General features: G+C 30.6%; 2 protein-coding genes across 3 annotated transcripts; one reads left to right on the top strand and one right to left on the bottom strand.

Moving 5' to 3' along the window:
- Positions 1 to 15,152: 15,152 nt before the first annotated feature.
- On the bottom strand, positions 15,153 to 16,755 carry LOC133035931 (uncharacterized). Its single transcript, XM_061112383.1, is given in 6 exon segments — positions 15,153 to 15,279; positions 15,666 to 15,903; positions 16,028 to 16,311; positions 16,411 to 16,508; positions 16,645 to 16,662; positions 16,750 to 16,755. Coding segments are annotated over 6 exon segments (771 nt in total).
- Positions 16,756 to 17,373: 618 nt separating this feature from the next.
- Positions 17,374 to 19,242, top strand: LOC115703802 (uncharacterized). Of its 2 annotated transcripts, XM_061103583.1 has the most exons (3): positions 17,374 to 17,567; positions 17,685 to 18,709; positions 18,805 to 19,242. In XM_061103583.1, exon 2 carries the CDS (start codon positions 17,771 to 17,773, stop codon positions 18,698 to 18,700), a length of 930 nt encoding a protein of 309 aa, XP_060959566.1. In that variant the 5' UTR covers positions 17,374 to 17,567; positions 17,685 to 17,770; the 3' UTR covers positions 18,701 to 18,709; positions 18,805 to 19,242. The 2 variants fall into 2 exon arrangements, with proteins under 2 accessions (XP_060959566.1, XP_060959563.1); XM_061103580.1 differs by lacking the exon at positions 17,374 to 17,567 and having other exon boundaries at positions 17,701 to 18,713.

Below are 19,242 nucleotides of genomic sequence, written 5' to 3'. Positions count from 1 at the left end.
AATATATATAGTTTCTGTTATAATTTATCTAGAGTCTTTATTTTCTGATTAAATAAATTTTAGGCCAAAACAAGATTTTTATTCTAAAAAAACGGGAACAACACATTCTGTTTTCAGATAGGAAATTCAACTAAGAAGAATGTGGTTTTCATTATAAAAATAAAAAATAAAAAAAATAGAAAAATGTGGTCTTAATATCATTGGGTACGTAACTGACAAAGAATTTATAAAAATATTATTTAATTTAGACAAACCGAATTATATTAATTTTGGCCAAATAAGCTTTTATTTTTTATTTTTTACTTTGATGTAATGGAGTCTCATTTCTTTCACTCTAATAAATATTATAAAAAAAATTTCTAATCAAATAAAAAATAAGATAATACTTAAGTAGAGTCCCAAATTTGTCAAAAAAAAAAAGTAGAGTCACAAAAAACGTCATGTACATATAGATAGGGGTGTTCATCCAATCCAATCCGCACAATAGCTCAAATCCAATCCAATCCAAGTCATTTGTATCATACTTTGGTAGTTGTTGTTGTAGGAGAATTCTATTAAAGGCAAGAACTTACTCCATGAACCCTCAAAGTCTATGACACAGGCTCGCAATAAGTCTTTTAATATTTGAATGGTTCTTTCTGATTGTCCATCAGTCTAAGGGTGAAAAGTTGTAGTGAACTTCAGTTTTGTACTCATAGCTCTCTAAAAACTTATCCAGAATTCAGATGTAAATTTTGATACTCTGTCTAAAACAATGGATTTAGGAGCTCCATGGAGACGAACTATCTCTTTCACATACAACTCTGCATACTGATCCATTATATAGGTAATCTCTACCGGTAGAAAATGAGCTGACTTTGTGAAACAGTCCACTATGACCCATACTGAATCATACATTCCCATGGTTCTAGGCAAACTAACAACAAAGTCCATTGCAATATCCTCCCACTTCCACTCGAGAATGGCTAATGGTTGCGGTAAACCTGCTGGCCTCTAATATTCAGCTTTGATTTGCTGACAGATTAAACATTTAGTCACGTAATCCACTACATCTTTCTTCACTCTATACCACCAATAATAGGGTTTCAAATCTTGATACATTTTGATGGTTCCCAGGTGTAATTTTGGGTTATCTGGCGAGAGTTTTCTGGTCTGAAATGGGGATTTCAAGTTATGAGAGTTTGGAGAAGACAAAGAAGCTGAAAAGTAAAAGGAAATAAAAATGTCCTCGGTAGAACTTATAACGAGGACATGTCCACGATACAGAAACTTGACACAAAAAAAAACGCGAATTTTTCCCGCTGATGCGAAAAAAGCAATAAAGATGACATGTCCTCGGTATAGGCATCCTCGTTAGAAACCCAATTTTTTTTGTAGTGTTACTATTAGATATTAGTCTTTTTGTTGACCTTTTATATTTCATATTTTACATTTTTTTTATGATTAATAATTTTCTAAAAATATAGTGTACATTAAGGTATATTTTTTTTTTTTCTGAAGTATATATATATTTAATTAATTTAATTAAAAAATTAAAATATATTTCATTTATATATATATTTTTAAATATGCAAAAAAAAAACGAGCATATACATATGTTAAAAATAAATCTTAAAATACAATTTATTAAGATAATATCGTCATAGAAAAAAAAAATTAGATATATGTATTTTTTCTCCCTTTTTAATTTTTTTATTTGGCATATCATAAAAAAAAAAAAAATACACACAAATAAAATTAATTTTAATATTTATATAAAATTTGTTAAGTAAATAAAGAATTAAATTAAAAAATTATTAAAAATATTTGAAATTAATACAAAACAAAACCAACATTATTTAGTAGTTCAAGAAATTAAAAATTCAGAGACCAGTTTGCTAAAATAATAAGTTCAATGACTTATTTACAATTTATTTATTGTTAGACCAATTTGTAAATAATAATAATAATAATGAAATGATTAACTTGCTAAAATTTATATAGTGGTTTAAATAAATTTATTTTTATAAGACCACAAAGATGACTATCCTGATTCATTAAAAAAAAAGAAGAAGAAGATGAACTATCCGAACATTCGCCAACCTTGCCCAATTTTCTCTATTCACTAACTATGTTATTTCTTTTTTGCTTAATTACATTAGGTCTTTATTTTATTATTATTCGAAATCAGAGTCAGAACTCATTATTGTTGTGAGCTAATTAGCAACACCATACAAACAAATGTTTAGATAATACAAACAAAATAATAACTTCCTAGAAGTTATAACACAAACCACAAATATGTACAGAAAATAATTATTTATAAATTGTATTAGAAATACCTTTTTTTTTAATTATTTTAATTTAGTTTTTAATTTTTTTAATGTTGTTTGAGCACTCTCAATAGAATCTTTACTCTATCTTTTAAAATACATCACAAAAATTCTATTTTACCTATTTTACCTATACATTAGCTATTCTATTTTCTCTTTTTTTTTTTCATTTTTTTTTTTGTTGATAAATGAAGAAGAAATTTTATTGCCCAAAAACCATTTATTATAGGGCACCAGATATAAGATAACAATCAATTACAAGACATCAAAGCTTCAAACCAATTTCTATCCACTAAACTAGCCTTTTCTCTTTTAAAATGAGAAAACTTGAAACAAATTTCTCTCTTTATCTTTTGAACTATAATATATGTAGTAAAAAAATTTTACTCCCAAAGATAAGTATCTCTAGTGTTCCAAATGGCGACCATAGCATTCAAGGCAGCCACAAGAAACTCCCTCTTGAGTTTAGAGATCTTCCTCCTTTTGATGCTTTTTCAAGCAAGTCTCCAAAGTCCTTTGATTCATTGCCATTCCAATCCATTTGAGAATTTCCTCAATAATCTTCTGATTATATGTGCATTGAAAGAAAAAGTGTTGATGAGTTCAGCCCCCTCTTCGCATAAAAGATAATTAATGTTATCTATAATAACTCCAAACTTCGTTAATCGATCTCTAATTTGAAGCCTATTCAAATAGGCTAGCCATGCAATAAATTAGTGTTTCAGATAGCTAAACCTGTTTGAAATGATTGCATGCCACATTTTCTGCTTTGCTATAGGCCAAACCTTTTCACATAGAGAAGAGATATTCAGTTTCATACATGTAAGGGGTAAATGTTTCCATACAAAGTCAAGAGATGATGCTCGAGAGGTTCAAAATAGTGGCATACGTATCGTCGCAGAAACCATGCATTTTGCAAGTGCAAAAGATAGAAACCTTGTTTTAGGTACTATGACGTATTATGGGGTCATTGAAGAAATATGGGAGCTCAATTATTTTGCATTTCGAATTGCACTTTTTAAATGTTCTTGGGTTGACAACAATATTGGAGTAAAAACTGACGAGCTTAGTTTTGCTTTGGTTGATTTAAGTAAGAGAGGAAGCAAGAATGATCCATTCATCATGGTTAGCCAAGTAGTTCAAGTTTTTTACATTTCTAATCTGGCTAATGATGAATGGTCTGTTTTTTTATTGACACCAGAAAAGAGATTCTTAGAGAATGAAGAGGATGAGGAGAATGCTGACTTATGTTATGATGACTTCATTGTTGGGCAACCAATTCATGAGCAAGTTATGGGAATTGATCGTAACTTTGATGAAGACGATGCTAAATACATTAGAAACGATATCAATGATGGAATATGAGTCAATTGTGATCCAGGCAAACATAAACAAAAAAAAAAGAAAACAAAACATGTCTAATTGGTAACTTGATATATAGCTTACTTTATATTGTGGTTGTTTATGCTGAATACATAATGTTTGTTTATGCATTTAATATTTCGTATAGATTACTTATTATATATAACTAACTTTAAATGTTATTTGTTAATAGTGTAGATATGGCCAACTCGGGTTCGGAATCAGATTCAGACCCAGAGACAGAGTGTCCTAGGCCAATGCCTACACGAGGAGCTACTCAAATGAATAAAATATCCAAGTTGATGGATCAAGGCAAAAGAGTGGCCCTCAAGGTGAATGACAAAGGACAATACTGCGGTAAAAGCTTCTCTAAGCTAGTATCGACTTTAGGTGTTAGATACCGTCAGACGATAGGGTTGTCCTATAAAAATTGGAAAGAAGTCAACTCTACATTGAAAAATAAAGTTTGGACATATATATAGGTAAGTAGTTATTTGTTAGAATGTTTATCATTTTAGATGAGCTGACAACTCTATTCAATGGATGGTATCACTGACTCTCGCCTAAACGGGACACTGATATCAGTTTGTTGAAGACATTGGAAATTATTTAGGATTGTATGTTTTAGTATTTTCACTTGTCATTCCTACTTGCTATATGTTTAATAATTTCTGAATTGTGTATGAATTTATATTGAACCATGTTATTTTCTGTTACTAAATTGTAGTTTAATTTCGAATCTTCATTGTTGGTCTAACTTGGTTTGTTGTTCTAATGGGATAAATCCCTAATGGATTGTCAACATTAGACAAACATAATAGTGTTAGATCTCGAAAGATAAATATTGTAAATGCAACATCTAGCTGTTCATCAATTGATGACACCTTAGACTAGTATTTGCAATATGAAACAAGAAGATTGTATAAATAAGATTACTTTGACTCTCGCTAATCGAAGCATTATTGGATTCTTATTTAAAAACGAAATTATCCTAATTCCTCTTAGCTTATTCATTTCGAATTAGCTCAATAACATATCATTGGACGAATGGTCTATAAATCATTTCATGTCATTCTATATTTTCTCTTAAGAAATTAAATGACGCATATAATTATATTCCCGAAATTCTATCCCAAAATGATATAAATCCTCAATCTTAAAAAATCTCCTATTTATATGGGCAAATTCTACTTAGAGTTAAATTAGTAGTGGTGTTCCAAGAAAGAATTCCTCATTATACAGTTATACTTTCACAAGTGATTAATAACCATTTTCTATCAATGAATTCAAACTGTATGGGATATGAGTTTAGTATTCTGTGACCAGAATCCACTTGCACTATTCTAAGAACTCTTTGATGTAACTAAACCTAAGTCATCAAAAGACTACAACCACATATTTTTTAAATCTATGGCATTTGTATCTTGTTCATAGTAGTTTTAACAAGATCATTCTCTGCAAAGAGTTAATATGCTTATATCCACTGAAAGTAAGTTCATCTCATTCGTAGATGGATGTACATTCAGGGGTGGATATGAGTTTTTGTTGTATTCTTAAAAGGATTACTCTAGATTTTACCTTATGCAAAAGAAATTTGAAATGTTTGAAAAATTTCATGAATTTCTAGCAATGGTGAAAAACCATTAAGGTAAGTGGTTAAAGATCTCGCGAACTGATAGGGGTGGAGAAATAGTTAGTAGATATGCAGTTCAAAGATCATTAATTTGATTTTTTGAATTATATCCAAACTTACCTCCCCAGAAATTCGAGTTGCATATTGATGATTAGTTACTAGTCGTTGCCTAAGTCCTTCTATGTATTATACAATTTCAGAATGATTCAATGGTTGTATACTTAATGTAAATCATTACTAGATTCATGGATGACCTAATCGAAATCTTAAGAAAAGCTAGAACTGTTAACCATGGTTTGCATGTTTGTTAGCTATTCTAAGTGATTAGGGGTGGAACATCCCATAGTCAATAGATAAGAAAGTGTTTGTTTAAACAAATACTACTTTTCTAAGAAAATGACTAAGTCTGAAAATAAAGTAGCAAATAAAGGAGATAATTTTTCTTGATTCCACAAGTGTTCTATCATCTTATTCTACATATGATGATCCCACTGCCTCAGTTGTCTTGACACAATCGAAGAGGTTAATACCATTTAGTTTTCTTAGACATAATTCACGGTACCTTGTCGTAGTGGGAGGGTTTCTAGGAACTCACCTTATTAGGACTTGGAAGACACTAGTGATTAAAATCCAGTGTAAGTTTAAACAAATAATGGATTGTCAAAAAATAAGAAACTAAGAAGAAAGCCAAGAGAACTATGGTTTAATCCATTCACATGGAGTAACCTAAAGTTTTCTATTACAAGGACATGAAAGGAAATTTTCGTTTATAAATCTATTCAATGGACTTAACAAAACTTCTTATTCCTAGTATTATAGGTTTGAGTTTATCTAAACCTATGGCTCATGGTATACCTGGGAAATTACTTACTCTAATGCAAACAACTTACTTTAGTAAGATGATGAAGCATTTTCTTTTCTAATGGCAATCTATAGAAGCTTCTCGACTTCTAAGCATAGATTTTATTTATCTAAGGAAAAGTCTCAACTATTCCAGAAAAGATAAAGTCATGAAAGAATTCCTTAAATTAACAGTGAGAGGTCTCAGATATGCTTTAGTATCCCTTAGACCAGACACCTGCTGTTGAGTGGGAGTAATGAGTAGGTATCAGATTAATCCAAGAAGGGAACATTGGAAGACAATCAAGTAAATCTTAAGAGTAAGAAGAGGAACTATATGTTAGTCGATAAGGGTGTGTTTTGAAACTCTTAGACTACACCACATCAGATTTCGAGACTTGCCTTTGTGCTAGAAAGTCTGTTGATAATATGGTGATTACTCTGGGGGTGGAGTAGTGATTTTGGAGAAGTGTAAAAACCTATCTGAAGCCTTTAAGTCTACCACAGAGAGACTGAATGTTAAAGATGCAGGAAAGGTACTTATTCAGTTTAAGGAAAGTTCTATACATTTGTGGCACCGTTCCAACTTGTCTTAACTACTAGTGTTATTTCCTGATTAACCAAAAAGTAGTTGCCAAAAGTATAGAATCCAGTACCCCAAGAGAGTAGACATATAGAGAGGAATTTCACAATATCAAGGATTTTGTGATTAAGGAAGAGTAATGGTGGAAGAAAGGTTGTGTTGAATTCAACCTGTCAGATCCTATTACGAGGAGTATACTACTACTACACTTGATTTGTATATCAAGGTGTTGAGATTATTTGAAATGCACATTTTGTTTTATATTAGTGCAAGTGGGAGTTTGTTGGATTTTGTGCCCTAAATAAAACTCATTTCAATATAATCAGATTTACTTATTAATAAAGATCAGAAATAACATTTTATGTTGCATGGTTCACATGATTTATTTCATGATTATATATATAATGTATGAATTCTATTTAAGTCCAGAACATATGAATTTGTTAATGATTATAGTGTTGTCAGCACAGTGGAATATAATCTTAATTATATGCTCGAAAGTTTATTCCCTAATTTGTCAGTTCACTGGATTTAGACTGACATGATAATCAGCGATAGGTATTCTTACACCTTGGATAAGTGTTATGTCATTTCCAGGGCATTGGCAAAGTTTACCAGTATCGGATGTATGGAGTATACATCGGAAGGGACCGATATTGAACTTTGATTATATATATTAAAATTTACCGTAATATCTATTCAATTCAATATCATCCATTGATCCTAGATCAAATGATCTTAATCCTGATATGGTTACGTTCAATCTCAAGAGTACTATACATGTTCTTTGATTTGTTAGTTAAGCCTACTTTTGGGTCAGGGTGATACGTACATTTTGGGAACATGATAGTATAATTGAGTGGGAGCGCTAACATAAATATGGAGTCTATAACTTCTATAGGAATTTAGAAGTGAAACGATGATATCCTTCGAGCTTGGCTAAACAGAGATAAATGGTTGAGATCTCATTTCACTTCGCTGAAATATCATTTATACGGAGCTAAGTGTTTTAAGGATAAAATACATTGAAGGTGTAACGGTAATTTAGTGCCTATTCAATGTAGATCATCTATTAGAGGGTCATTGATCAAATTAGGATTATAACAATGGATAACTAATAGCTTATCTATATCGTAGAACATATAGAGCGTTCTATATGAATGATAGTGCAATTCCAAGTTCTAAGTGTGGATTTAATAAGGAATTAATAAGTTAGGGAATTTACTTGGTAAATTCGGTTCAACTTATTGGAAGCTCGGTTATATAGGCCCATGGTCCCCATACTAGTTGAGACCATACTGCTTGTAAGACTCAGTTAATTGATTTTAATTAATCAATTATAATTCTAAAGTTAGACTATGTCTACCTTATGAATTTTCACTAAGTAAGGGCAAAATTGTAAAAAAAAAAGATTCTAGGTTTATTTATTAATTAAAAGACTTTATATGTCTAAATTAATAAACATATTAAATGATTATATTATTTAATAATTAATTTTTAGTTATTGAATAATTAGAATTGGCATTTAAATGGTTAAAATTAGAAAATTGGTATTTTTGAGAAAATGGGATTGAAAAATAACAAAATGGCGAAATTGCAAAGTGAGGCCCATTATCCCTTATATGGCCGGCCACTTTGTATAGTGTTTACCATTTTATTTTTCATTATTTTAATGCCATACAATTCTAACCTAAACCTAGATGGCATTCTATAAATAGAAAGTGATGGCTTCAGGAAACTATGAATTGCATCTTATTTTCTCTCAAAGAAAACCTGATTCCTAGCCGCCCCTCTCTTTTCTTTTCTTCTTTTCAATTTCGAATTCCCTTTGTGATAGAGTAGTGCCCACACACATCAAGTGGTATCTCAATCATAGTGTGGAAGATTGTGTAGAATCCAATCAAGAAGGAGAATCAGCATCAAGAAAGGAGAGAAAGAGATCCAGATTCAGATCTTGGTTATGCTCTGCTACAGAAAGGAATCAAGGGCTAGAGATCTGAACGGAAGGAGTCATTATATTCTGCTGCACCCAATGTAAGGTTTACTAAACTTTATATGTGTTTATTTCATTGTTTTAGAATTCATATTAGGATGTTAATGAAACATACATGTTAGTAAATCTAGATCCTGGTAAAATATTTCCAACATAGACGCCTTGAGTAGAAAAGGTCCCGGGTAGGTTTTCAACACCGTGTTGATAGCTCCTCAACTAGCTTCAGAATTGGTTAAAGTTGAAATTGAATTTGAGGTAGGAAAGTTACATAAGCTGATACTTCAATCAGATTTGCTAGAAAGAATCAAAAAGGCACAGTTAAAAAATCATGAGCTAGTCAAAGTTTGGGATGAGGTTCAGGCAAGTCAGCCTAAGGACTTTTTGATCTCGAACAATGGAATGTTACTTTATAAAGCTTGGGTTTGTGTTTCAGATGGTGGTGAGCTTAAAAAAGGAAATCCTAGATGAAGCTCATACTACACCTTATTCATTACACTTGGGAACCACCAAAATATATCAAGATTTGAAACCCTATTATTGGTGGTATAGAGTGAAGAAAGATGTAGTGGATTACTTGACTAAATGTTTAATCTGTCAGCGAATCAAAGCTGAATATTAGAGGCCAGCAGGTTTACCGCAACCATTAGCCATTCCTGAGTGGAAGTGGGAGGATATTGCAATGGACTTTATTGTTAGTTTGTCTAGAACCATGGGAATGTATGATTCAGTATGAGTCATAGTGGACTGTTTCACAAAGTCAGCTCATTTTCTACCGGTAGAGATTACATATATAATGGATTAGTATGCAGAGCTGTATGTGAAGGAGATAGTTCGTCTCCATGGAGCTCCTAAATCCATTGTTTCAGATAGAGATCCAAAATTTACATCTGAATTCTGGATAAGTTTTTAGAGAGCTATGGGTATAAGACTGAAGTTCACTACAACTTTTCACCCTTAGACTGATGGGCAATCAGAAAGAACCATTCAGATATTAAAAGACTTATTGTGAGCCTGTGTCATAGACTTTGAGGGTTCATGGAGTAAGTTCTTGCCTTTAATAGAATTCTTCTACAACAGCTACCAGAGTACGATACAAATGACTTGGATTGGATTGGATTTGAGCTATTGTGCGGATTGGATTGGATCCAAAAAATGTAATCCGTTGGATTGGATGAACACATATATAAAAATATATTTGTAAAATTGTAATTTATAAAATTATATATTTCAATAAATTAATAATATATTAGTACTTATGCCGCTTTAATATATTTTTTGAAATATATGTTATTATTATATTGATTCCTAGAACAAAATCATCCTATGATACGTTTTTTTGTCGTTAAGGGCTCATTTGCTATTCTATATAAGCCTTCCATATTGTATTAAATTGATACACTATCATTTTGTAGTTAAAAAAAGACACTATGTAATTAAGGGTAATTACATTAAGCGTGTTTATTTGACCACATGTAATTGCAACTATAACTATTGAGATAATTGTAAGGTTCCACCTCATATCCAAATATACTATTTCAAAATATAATGTAATTATACTACCTTAATATTTATAATACTTAATAACTACACAATTACTTCTAAATACCATAGTAATTATGGCATGTTTACTAATCAGGATTGGGAGTGATAGGTATGGTAATCACTCCTTTTCATTTGTTTACTTTATTTAATGGTTGGAATACTCTAAGGGAAAGGCATAAAATTAGGAGAAAAGAATGGGAGAAGTTTTCCTCCCAATTTCTTCAGGTATAAACCATTACGGGTAATGCTACTTTTTAGTTTTTTATTTATTTTTTATTATTAAAAACAAAAAGACACTTTTGCCACCAAATATTATATACCCTATTATATATATTATATTATATTAAGGGTAATATGGTCAACTTAAAGCATTCCGATTACCTTTTTTTATTGATGTAAACAAAATAAAGTGATTCCGATTCCGTTTCCGGACAGTTTAGTAAACAACATGTTAAAATAATTATTTTTATTTCATAACATTTTATTCCCTTTCATTTCTCCCATTAATTTATTCCGATAACGATTACGCTTTAGTAAACGTGCCAGTGTGTAATTGAATTGGTAAAAAGTATTGCTGAATCCAATTTCATTAAATGAATAAATGCTTTATATCTATTCTATATAAAGTGTGCCTATATAACTAAATTTCTTGGTTTATGAGAAATTTATGGGTGACTTTTTATTTATATTTAATAAAATAATAAAATATTATTTATATATAATAAAATAAAAATAAAACAAATCTCATTAATATTTGAACTGATATTTGTAATTTATTTCTGATTTAATTTTTTATATATATATATATCTATTTTATATAAAATGTAGCTATATAACATAATTTTTGGTTTTTGGGTGACTTTATTCCAATTACTATCTAACAATTTTGAATGCCTAAGCTAACGTAACGTCTGTAAAGTTTTTAATTTTTTCTTAAAATAAATATAAATAAAAAATAAAAGTACAAATTAAACTATGAAATCAAAATGATCTCCCGTGGAAATCGAAACTGAAACCCAATTTATTAGCAAAAATAAACTAAAATCCCAATATCTACTTCTGATTTTCAAACCCTAATCCCTTTTCTTCATACAAATCTAATTTAGTTTAGTGGAAAGATTAGGGCTTTATGTAGAATTACATTTTCTAATTTTTTTTAAAGATGATGATCAGGACTCTCTTCTCTGAATTGCTCATTCTTAGACATTAGTCGAATCTATAACGTGTTTTTTAAAGCATTCTTGATCTGTAAATTTTTTAATTTTTGGTATGAATATGTATTTATTTGTATTGTTTTTTTTTATTTAATTATTTTTAGCTATTTTTTTCCTGGTTCTTGGTGAAATCCCAACTATTTCTTCTTCCTTTTCCTTTTTGTTAAATCATTTATTCACTAAGCTTTTGAAGTAGCAAAAACGTTCAGAGATCTACACATACGACTCCAATGGCGATATCTGCTCCGTTCTGCTTCTCTCATTCTAACACCCATACCCTCCGACCAAACAATCTTCATTCCAGACAAGGAGTGCCAAAAACCCGTCTCCGAGCCACATCAAGCGATTTCCTCAGAGTATGGCGAATCTCCGATCAAGATTTAGGCGTCAAATTCTAATCTCTTCTCAATGGAAACAAAAACAGAGAACTAATCGGAACGAAAGAAATTAATTATGTGGTTCATTTACCTCTTTTGATTGGAACAAAGCCGAGCCCAAACAAATCAGATTTTCAAGTATCAATACAACTTGTACAACCCATTTGTTTTTTTTTTTTTTGTTAAGGTACAATTGTTTTATTTGAGATATCACCCTATATATGTTTATTAATTTAATGGAATATCTATAAACTCTATGTGTATATATAATTTATTGCTACATGTTTAGTGCGGATTATCTTCGTTTCCATTGATATTGCATCAAAGGGGGTTGCAAGCTCAAGTAGATCGATATCGAGTTCTAAGATACCAAAACATGAGAAACAAACTTCAATGCTCCTTGATAATCATCCAAATTATAATTAGATGGTTGAATTACATTGAACAAATTCATTTGAAATAGTTAAAAAAAAAATAGACGAATCATTAAAATAGTTTTTTTTTTTGCTTTATTTTTCATTCATTCATTATTTTATCATATTTCTAATTTATTTTTTGATTTTGAAATTCATTCAGTGATTTGGATTGGAGTTGATGTTTGCCATCTCAATCTTCAATTCATAAAACATTTTGTATTCTACATGGAGGAGGTGGTCCTATTGGTGTGAAGAAACACTTAGGCACTATATTTTCCTTCTCATCCAGTGGTAATTATAACATTTTTCCATTGAGAATATTTTGTTTTCTCCTGGTCACATTTTTAACGAGCTTAGTTTTTATAATAAAGGTACTTGCCGGTGGCATTCCATTTAAAATATTCAGTTTTACCTCTCAGAACCGTTTCTGCTACACCTTGGGGTTATGACTTTAGGAGTTGTATATTTATTTATACTCTTAATATTCATTTTGCAAATTCAGAACACTGCTAGAATCGAGCCTGAAGATGTTGTCAAGCATCCAATGGACTACGGATTCCACGCACCATATCTAAATTATAAAGTATATTATTTAGATACACGTAATAATAATCTCACCTAATAACTAATAATATTTTTTCTTTAATTTTTAATTGTATCACTTTTAAATAATATAGAAAAAAAAAACTAACATAAAATTTAGTATACGTGCCTCGCACGTACTTTTTGCTAGTATCTATTCTATATAAAGTGTGCCTATATAACTGAATTCTTGCGTTTATGAGAAATTCATGGATAACTTTTTTTTTTAAAATAATTTTCTATTCAAAAATAATATATTTTTTTATTAAGATATATTTTAATATTAATTTTTAAATAAATTAATATTACTTTTAAATTTTAATCGGGTTTATGAGAAATTTATGGGTAACTTTTTTTAAAATAATTTTCTATTCAAAAATAATAATTTTTTTTATGAAGATGTATTTTAATATTAATTTTTAAATACATTAATATTACTTTTAAATTTTAATCGTATAAACCTAACTGGAAACACAATCTCTGAAAATTCTCAATAAAATAACTAACCCCAAAAGGATGAGCAACCAATCGTGATTATTTAGGATAATCATTTATAATTTCTTTTTCTAAATCTCAAACCCTCAAACCCTATATTGCTATTGAATTATTGCCTCATCTTCTATGCCGTGATTCATGGCCTCTCTGCTGCGATTCCTCACTTTTTGTTTATTTGGGTGTAATATTCAGTGTTCTATTAGCGAGTTATCCTTTGTTGCTCAAGTAATTATTTATTTGAGTAAGTCTTCTATTCCTTTGCTATATTACTTTACTTTTAAACAGCTTTGGGATATGCGAAATATAATGTCATCCGTTAGAGAGTTTGTTGGGCACACCAAAAGTAACAAGATATCCTTTTCAATTTATAATCCTTGAATTTTTGATGATGCTCATTTTGAAAGGCTAGGTGTAATTGTAATGTCGGAGTAGCTAGATTTTTCCCAGAAGATAAAACTCACATCAGCACCGCCATTACTGGCACCTATTCTAACGAATACTATTCTTCTAAGCTCATATCTAACACACAATCCTATGGGAACAACATAAAATTGGGTTGAACCAAGATGAGATAAACATTTTTAAGTGTATTACCTTTTAATATAATAAAAAATACCTAGCATAAAATTTAGTATACGTGCCTCGCACGTAACTTTTTACTAGTATATATATATACTAGTAAAAAATTACGTGCGAGGCACGTATACTAAATTTTATGCTAGGTATTTTTTATTATATTAAAAGGTAATACACTTAAAAATGTTTATCTCATCTTGGTTCAATCCAATTTTATGTTGTTCCCATAGGATTGTGTGTTAGATATGAGCTTAGAAGAATAGTATTCGTTAGAATGGGTGCCATCAATGGCGGTGCTGATGTGAGTTTTATCTTCTGGGAAAAATCTAGCTACTCCGACATTACAATTACACCTAGCCTTTCAAAATGAGCATCATAAAAAATTCAAGGATTATAAATTGAAAAGGATATCTTGTTACTTTTGGTGTGCCCAACAAACTCTCTAACGGATGACATTATATTTCGCATATCCCAAAGCTGTTTAAAAGTAAAGCAATATAGCAAGGGAATAGAAGACTTACTCAAATAAATAATTACTTGAGCAACAAAGGATAACTCGCTAATAGAACACTGAATATTACACCCAAATAAACAAAAAGTGAGGAATCGCAACAGAGAGGCCATGAATCAAGGCATAGAAGATGAGGCAATAATTCAATAGCAATATAGGGTTTGAGGGTTTGAGATTTAGAAAAAGAAATTATAAATGATTATCCTAAATAATCACGATTGGTTGCTCATCCTTTTGGGGTTAGTTATTTTATTGAGAATTTTCAGAGATTGTGTTTCCGGTTAGGTTTATACGATTAAAATTTAAAAGTAATATTAATGTATTTAAAAATTAATATTAAAATACATCTTCATAAAAAAAATTATTATTTTTGAATAGAAAATTATTTAAAAAAAAAGTTATCCATAAATTTCTCATAAATCCAATTAAAATTTAAAAGTAATATTAATTTATTTAAAAATTAATATTAAAATACATCTTAATAAAAAAAATATATTATTTTTGAATAGAAAATTATTTTTAAAAAAAGTTATCCATGAATTTCTCATAAACGCAAGAATTCAGTTATATAGGCACACTTTATATAGAATAGATATATTAGCAAAAAACTACGTGCGAGGCACGTACACTAAATTTTATGCTAGGTTTTTTCGATTTTATTTGAAAGTTAGATTATTATTGAATACTCAATGCAATATATTAGTGTTTAAGAAAGTTTAATATTTAATTATGATAAGTTGCATTAGTTGCATTTCAAAGTGTCTTGAACTGCCACACAACCTACACTTCCCAGGGTCCGCTTCCACTTTTTCAGATACAAGCGGCTTTCCACCTAATGAGTACCTAAGGAAACATTATAACAAAAGATTAAGATCTTTTTACAACTCACAAGTAGATTTTATCAAAAATTAGAAACAGTAGAGCGAAATACACAAATGCACAACCAACAAACAAATTTCAAATGATTTTTTGGAAAAGAGCCTTTCTAGATAAATTAGTTTTGAAAAGGTAAGAACACTAATAGTTAATATTATCCAAATAAGCTCACTTGGCTTAAGTAAGAAAGAATGCTAGAATAATCTCAAGTTTGAAATAACAACTACATATGCAGAAAAGTTCATCCATACTTGCATATTTTGGGAAGCTAATATAGACTAATCAGACAGCATAGGAGAGTTATATCTACTGTAAAACATGTTTCAGAGTCTTAAATTTTCATTAATTAATACCTGAAACATTGTTCTTCTGGGTATGCATCCAATCGTTTCTTAAACTTCAAGTAAGTCCTGTCAGCTGTTAACGCTCTATCGTATTCATACTTTTCATCTGCCCACGATTCTTTCGGTACATTATCTTCATCATTAGTTCCATTCGCCTTAATGGAAAGTGATGAATAGTTTGAACAAATTGAATTAACATCTTTTGATAGTGGCTCCTCTTGCGTGTATATGTAAAAGCAAGGTAAAACTGTAACAAATAAACCATAAGAATCATAGTTGATGGATGTCGATTGTGCATGACTCCAAAGTGCAAAGAAGAAACAACATAGTGAGAAATAATGACGAAACTTGTTTAATGCTTCCAACTAAACCTGGTATGTTAGTATCTTCAACGTGCGATGTTGTGCTTAATGGTGAGGGCTTCTTGGTCTTTGGATGCCCATCACAATGAGGTTTCTTGGCATAAGAAGCCTTAGTTGCAGCATAAGAAAGTGCTTTACCCAACTCTTATAGATCCAACTCTTAGTCATCTTCATCATCCAAATCCTCCCATAAGTTCATCTTTGAAACAGATTCACCTTGCTCGACCTTTTCTCGAGACATGATATTTGAATCCTCCTCTTTACTTAATCTCTGAATACGAAGCGCTCGCCAGCTATACAAAACAAGAGACAATAACTATAACAAGAAATTGCAAAACCATAACAGTAGGATTTTCCTTGTTGGTAACATTGAAATTGAATTTGCACAAAACCTAAGAGGATCGCTCCCACACTTTGGCATCAAACAACCAAGAATAAAAATAGTGCGCTCTTCTACCTTCAAGGTTTTACTCGAAATTGGAGCATAAACCTAAATGATTAAAAAAAAAAAGAACTTTAGCGCCTGCTGCTTACATTTTGATCGCAATTACAAAGACATAGTTTAGAAGGTTAAACCTTTTTCTTCCACACACACTACACTCAAGAAGTGTATAATTTAGGGCAACCTTAGGAAGAGGCCAATCCTGTTATATCAGAAACAAGTGAAACGAATTAAAAAGTATATCTTGCAGTTACACACAAAAATATGCAGCTAATAGATGAAGTGTAACACGCATATATCAGATGATTTTTCAGTCTATTTATCAAAATTGTTTTCTTTTTAAATAGATTGTGATTCTCAAATATCAGTTCAAATATTAATGAGATTTGTTTTATTATTATTTTATTATATATAAATAATATTTTATTATTTTATTAAATAAAAATAAAAAGTCACCATGAATTTCTCATAAACTAAGAATTTAGTTATATAGGCACACTTTATATAATATAGACATTAAAATGGAATGAATAAATGCCCTTAAAACAAAAGTTTTGAAGTAATTTTGAAAGCATAATGTCTCCTCCAATGCCCGGATAGCTAGTTAATTTTATAGGACTCATTCTTCTGATGCATGCGTACGACGGTAAAATCCAAAACGAAAAAAATTAAATGTTATTTTTGACTTAGTTTTTGTACTTAACGTAAAAAGTCTCCAAATTCGTTAAAAAATTTGAATGATTTTATTCTTATTATTTTGTTCTTTCTTACCCGCGAAAATAGTAACTACTAATTAACTACTGATTTTTTTCTTCTTTTTTTTTTCACTTGCTCATACCCGCGAAAATAGTAACTACTAACTACTGATTTTTTTTCTTTTCTTTTTTCACTTGCTCATATCTAAAAATACGGTAGATATTTTTATGTTAGGATATATTTTATTCGTAAGAAAAAGGAAGCATAGTCAGATTCCTGTCATCATCTTCATCTAAATTCTGTTATATTTTTAATTCTTCAAATATTGTTTGTTTTTGTTTCAGAAGATCATTATATAACAGACTCAGTGGTGGAGTAGAGGGTTCCAAAAACAATCATTTTCATCATTAAGTATTTTTATACGTATACTTTTTTTTTTATATATTATTTATTTTTGTGACAAAATAAACTTTCGTGATTCATTAATCAATAATCAATTGATAGCTACCAAAATTAAGTTTAATTAAGAGAGAAATGGGATTTCAAAATTATTAGTTTTTGTTTGAAGAGAAAAATCTCAATATTTTTTTTTTGTTGTTGTTGTAGAAGATCATATGAAAATACTAGTGGATTTGAATGAGGTAGGTGATATGGATTTCGAGAAAAATGATAAGAAAGAAGATGAGGATGATGACATGATTATGAGAACTGCCCAAATTCATGAGCCTCATCCAACTCCAACTCGGCCAACTCTAACTCATCATCTTTTTCCTTATTACCAACACCCTTCTTCTGAGGTTAATAATGAATACAATCATTACGGACCTATGCTTATGCAGCAACAGCAGCGGCAGACATGGATTAATCAATTTATTAGCCATAGTATTCCACCTTATGATCAATATTATCCACAACAACTAATGAATAATCCTCCCCTAGTACACCCAATAGCGAATCATTATCATCCCCAGAAGCCACGCATCCAGAGAAGAACTACAAACTCATCATCTGAACCCACTGCCAGTGAGAATAATAATGATGAAGATAATGATGGGATAGCAGCAGCCCCATATCCATGGGCCAAGAAGAAACCGGGGTTTATTCACAGCATGGAATATTTGGTGAACAATAAGATTGTGATGATCGGTGGAATGGTGAATTGCGACAAGTGTAAAAAGAGTTTTAAAATGGAGTTGGAGTTGATGTCTCACTATAATAGATTAAAGTCTTACATCGCCCAGGAGAAGGGTGTCATGAACGACCGAGCACCAGAAATTTGGCTCAACCCGATTCGTCCCAATTGCATTTACTGCCACAGTGATAAGACCACGCCTGTGGTTGCTTCCAAGGATGAGGAAATCAACTGGCTATTCTTGCTTTTGGGACAGTGGCTTGGCATTTGTACGCTTACTCATCTCAAGTTCTTTTGTATGTGTACTAAGAATCATCGAACTGGGGCTAAGGATCGAGTTCTTTATCTTACTTATCTAGATTTGTGCAAACAACTCACCCCTCTACCGCTTTTTGATCCTCGCATACGTTAATTTCGTAATGTACGTACGTACCACTCAATTACTCTATCTTTCTCGTTTGATTATTAATTTTGTAGTTCTTTTTATATGTCTCACACTTGTGCACATGATTACAGGGTGAAGAAGAAGTGGGAGATCAATTGGCTGTTCTTGCTTCTTGGACATTGGCTTGGGTGTCTTACGTTGAATCAACTCCTTGAGTAATTCTTTATCTTAATTATCTGGGTTTGTGTCAACTTGAATCTAAAATGCTTTATGATCCTTATTATTTTTGCATTTAGAACTTTGTGTTGTGTTCTTTTGTTTTTTTTATTCTCCGGTACTATGTGTTTAGTAGTACTACCGTGTTTATGTTTTACGTTTTATTATGTTAGTACTTATTAGTGTGTGTATGTGTTTAGTGGTACTACCGTGTTTATAATTATGTGTTATGTTTTATGTTATAGTAATTAGCAGTGTGTGTATGTGTTTAGTACTTATGTGTGTGTGTGTGTTTTTTTGGAATTTATGTTGACAATGAAATCTATCTTTTGTTTAAATGGGGTTTGCTTTCA

This window comes from Cannabis sativa, chromosome 1 (assembly GCF_029168945.1).
Source record: "Cannabis sativa cultivar Pink pepper isolate KNU-18-1 chromosome 1, ASM2916894v1, whole genome shotgun sequence".
In the NCBI taxonomy this organism is placed as follows: Eukaryota; Viridiplantae; Streptophyta; class Magnoliopsida; order Rosales; family Cannabaceae; genus Cannabis; species Cannabis sativa.
The sequence above is the reverse complement of the archived record's forward strand: the minus strand, read 5'-3'. Positions and strand labels throughout refer to the sequence as shown.

Coding starts and splice junctions, on each gene's coding strand:
- LOC115703802 (XM_061103583.1), top strand. CDS start 17,771: ATGAAAATACTAGTGGATTTGAATGAGGTAGGTGATATGGATTTCGAG.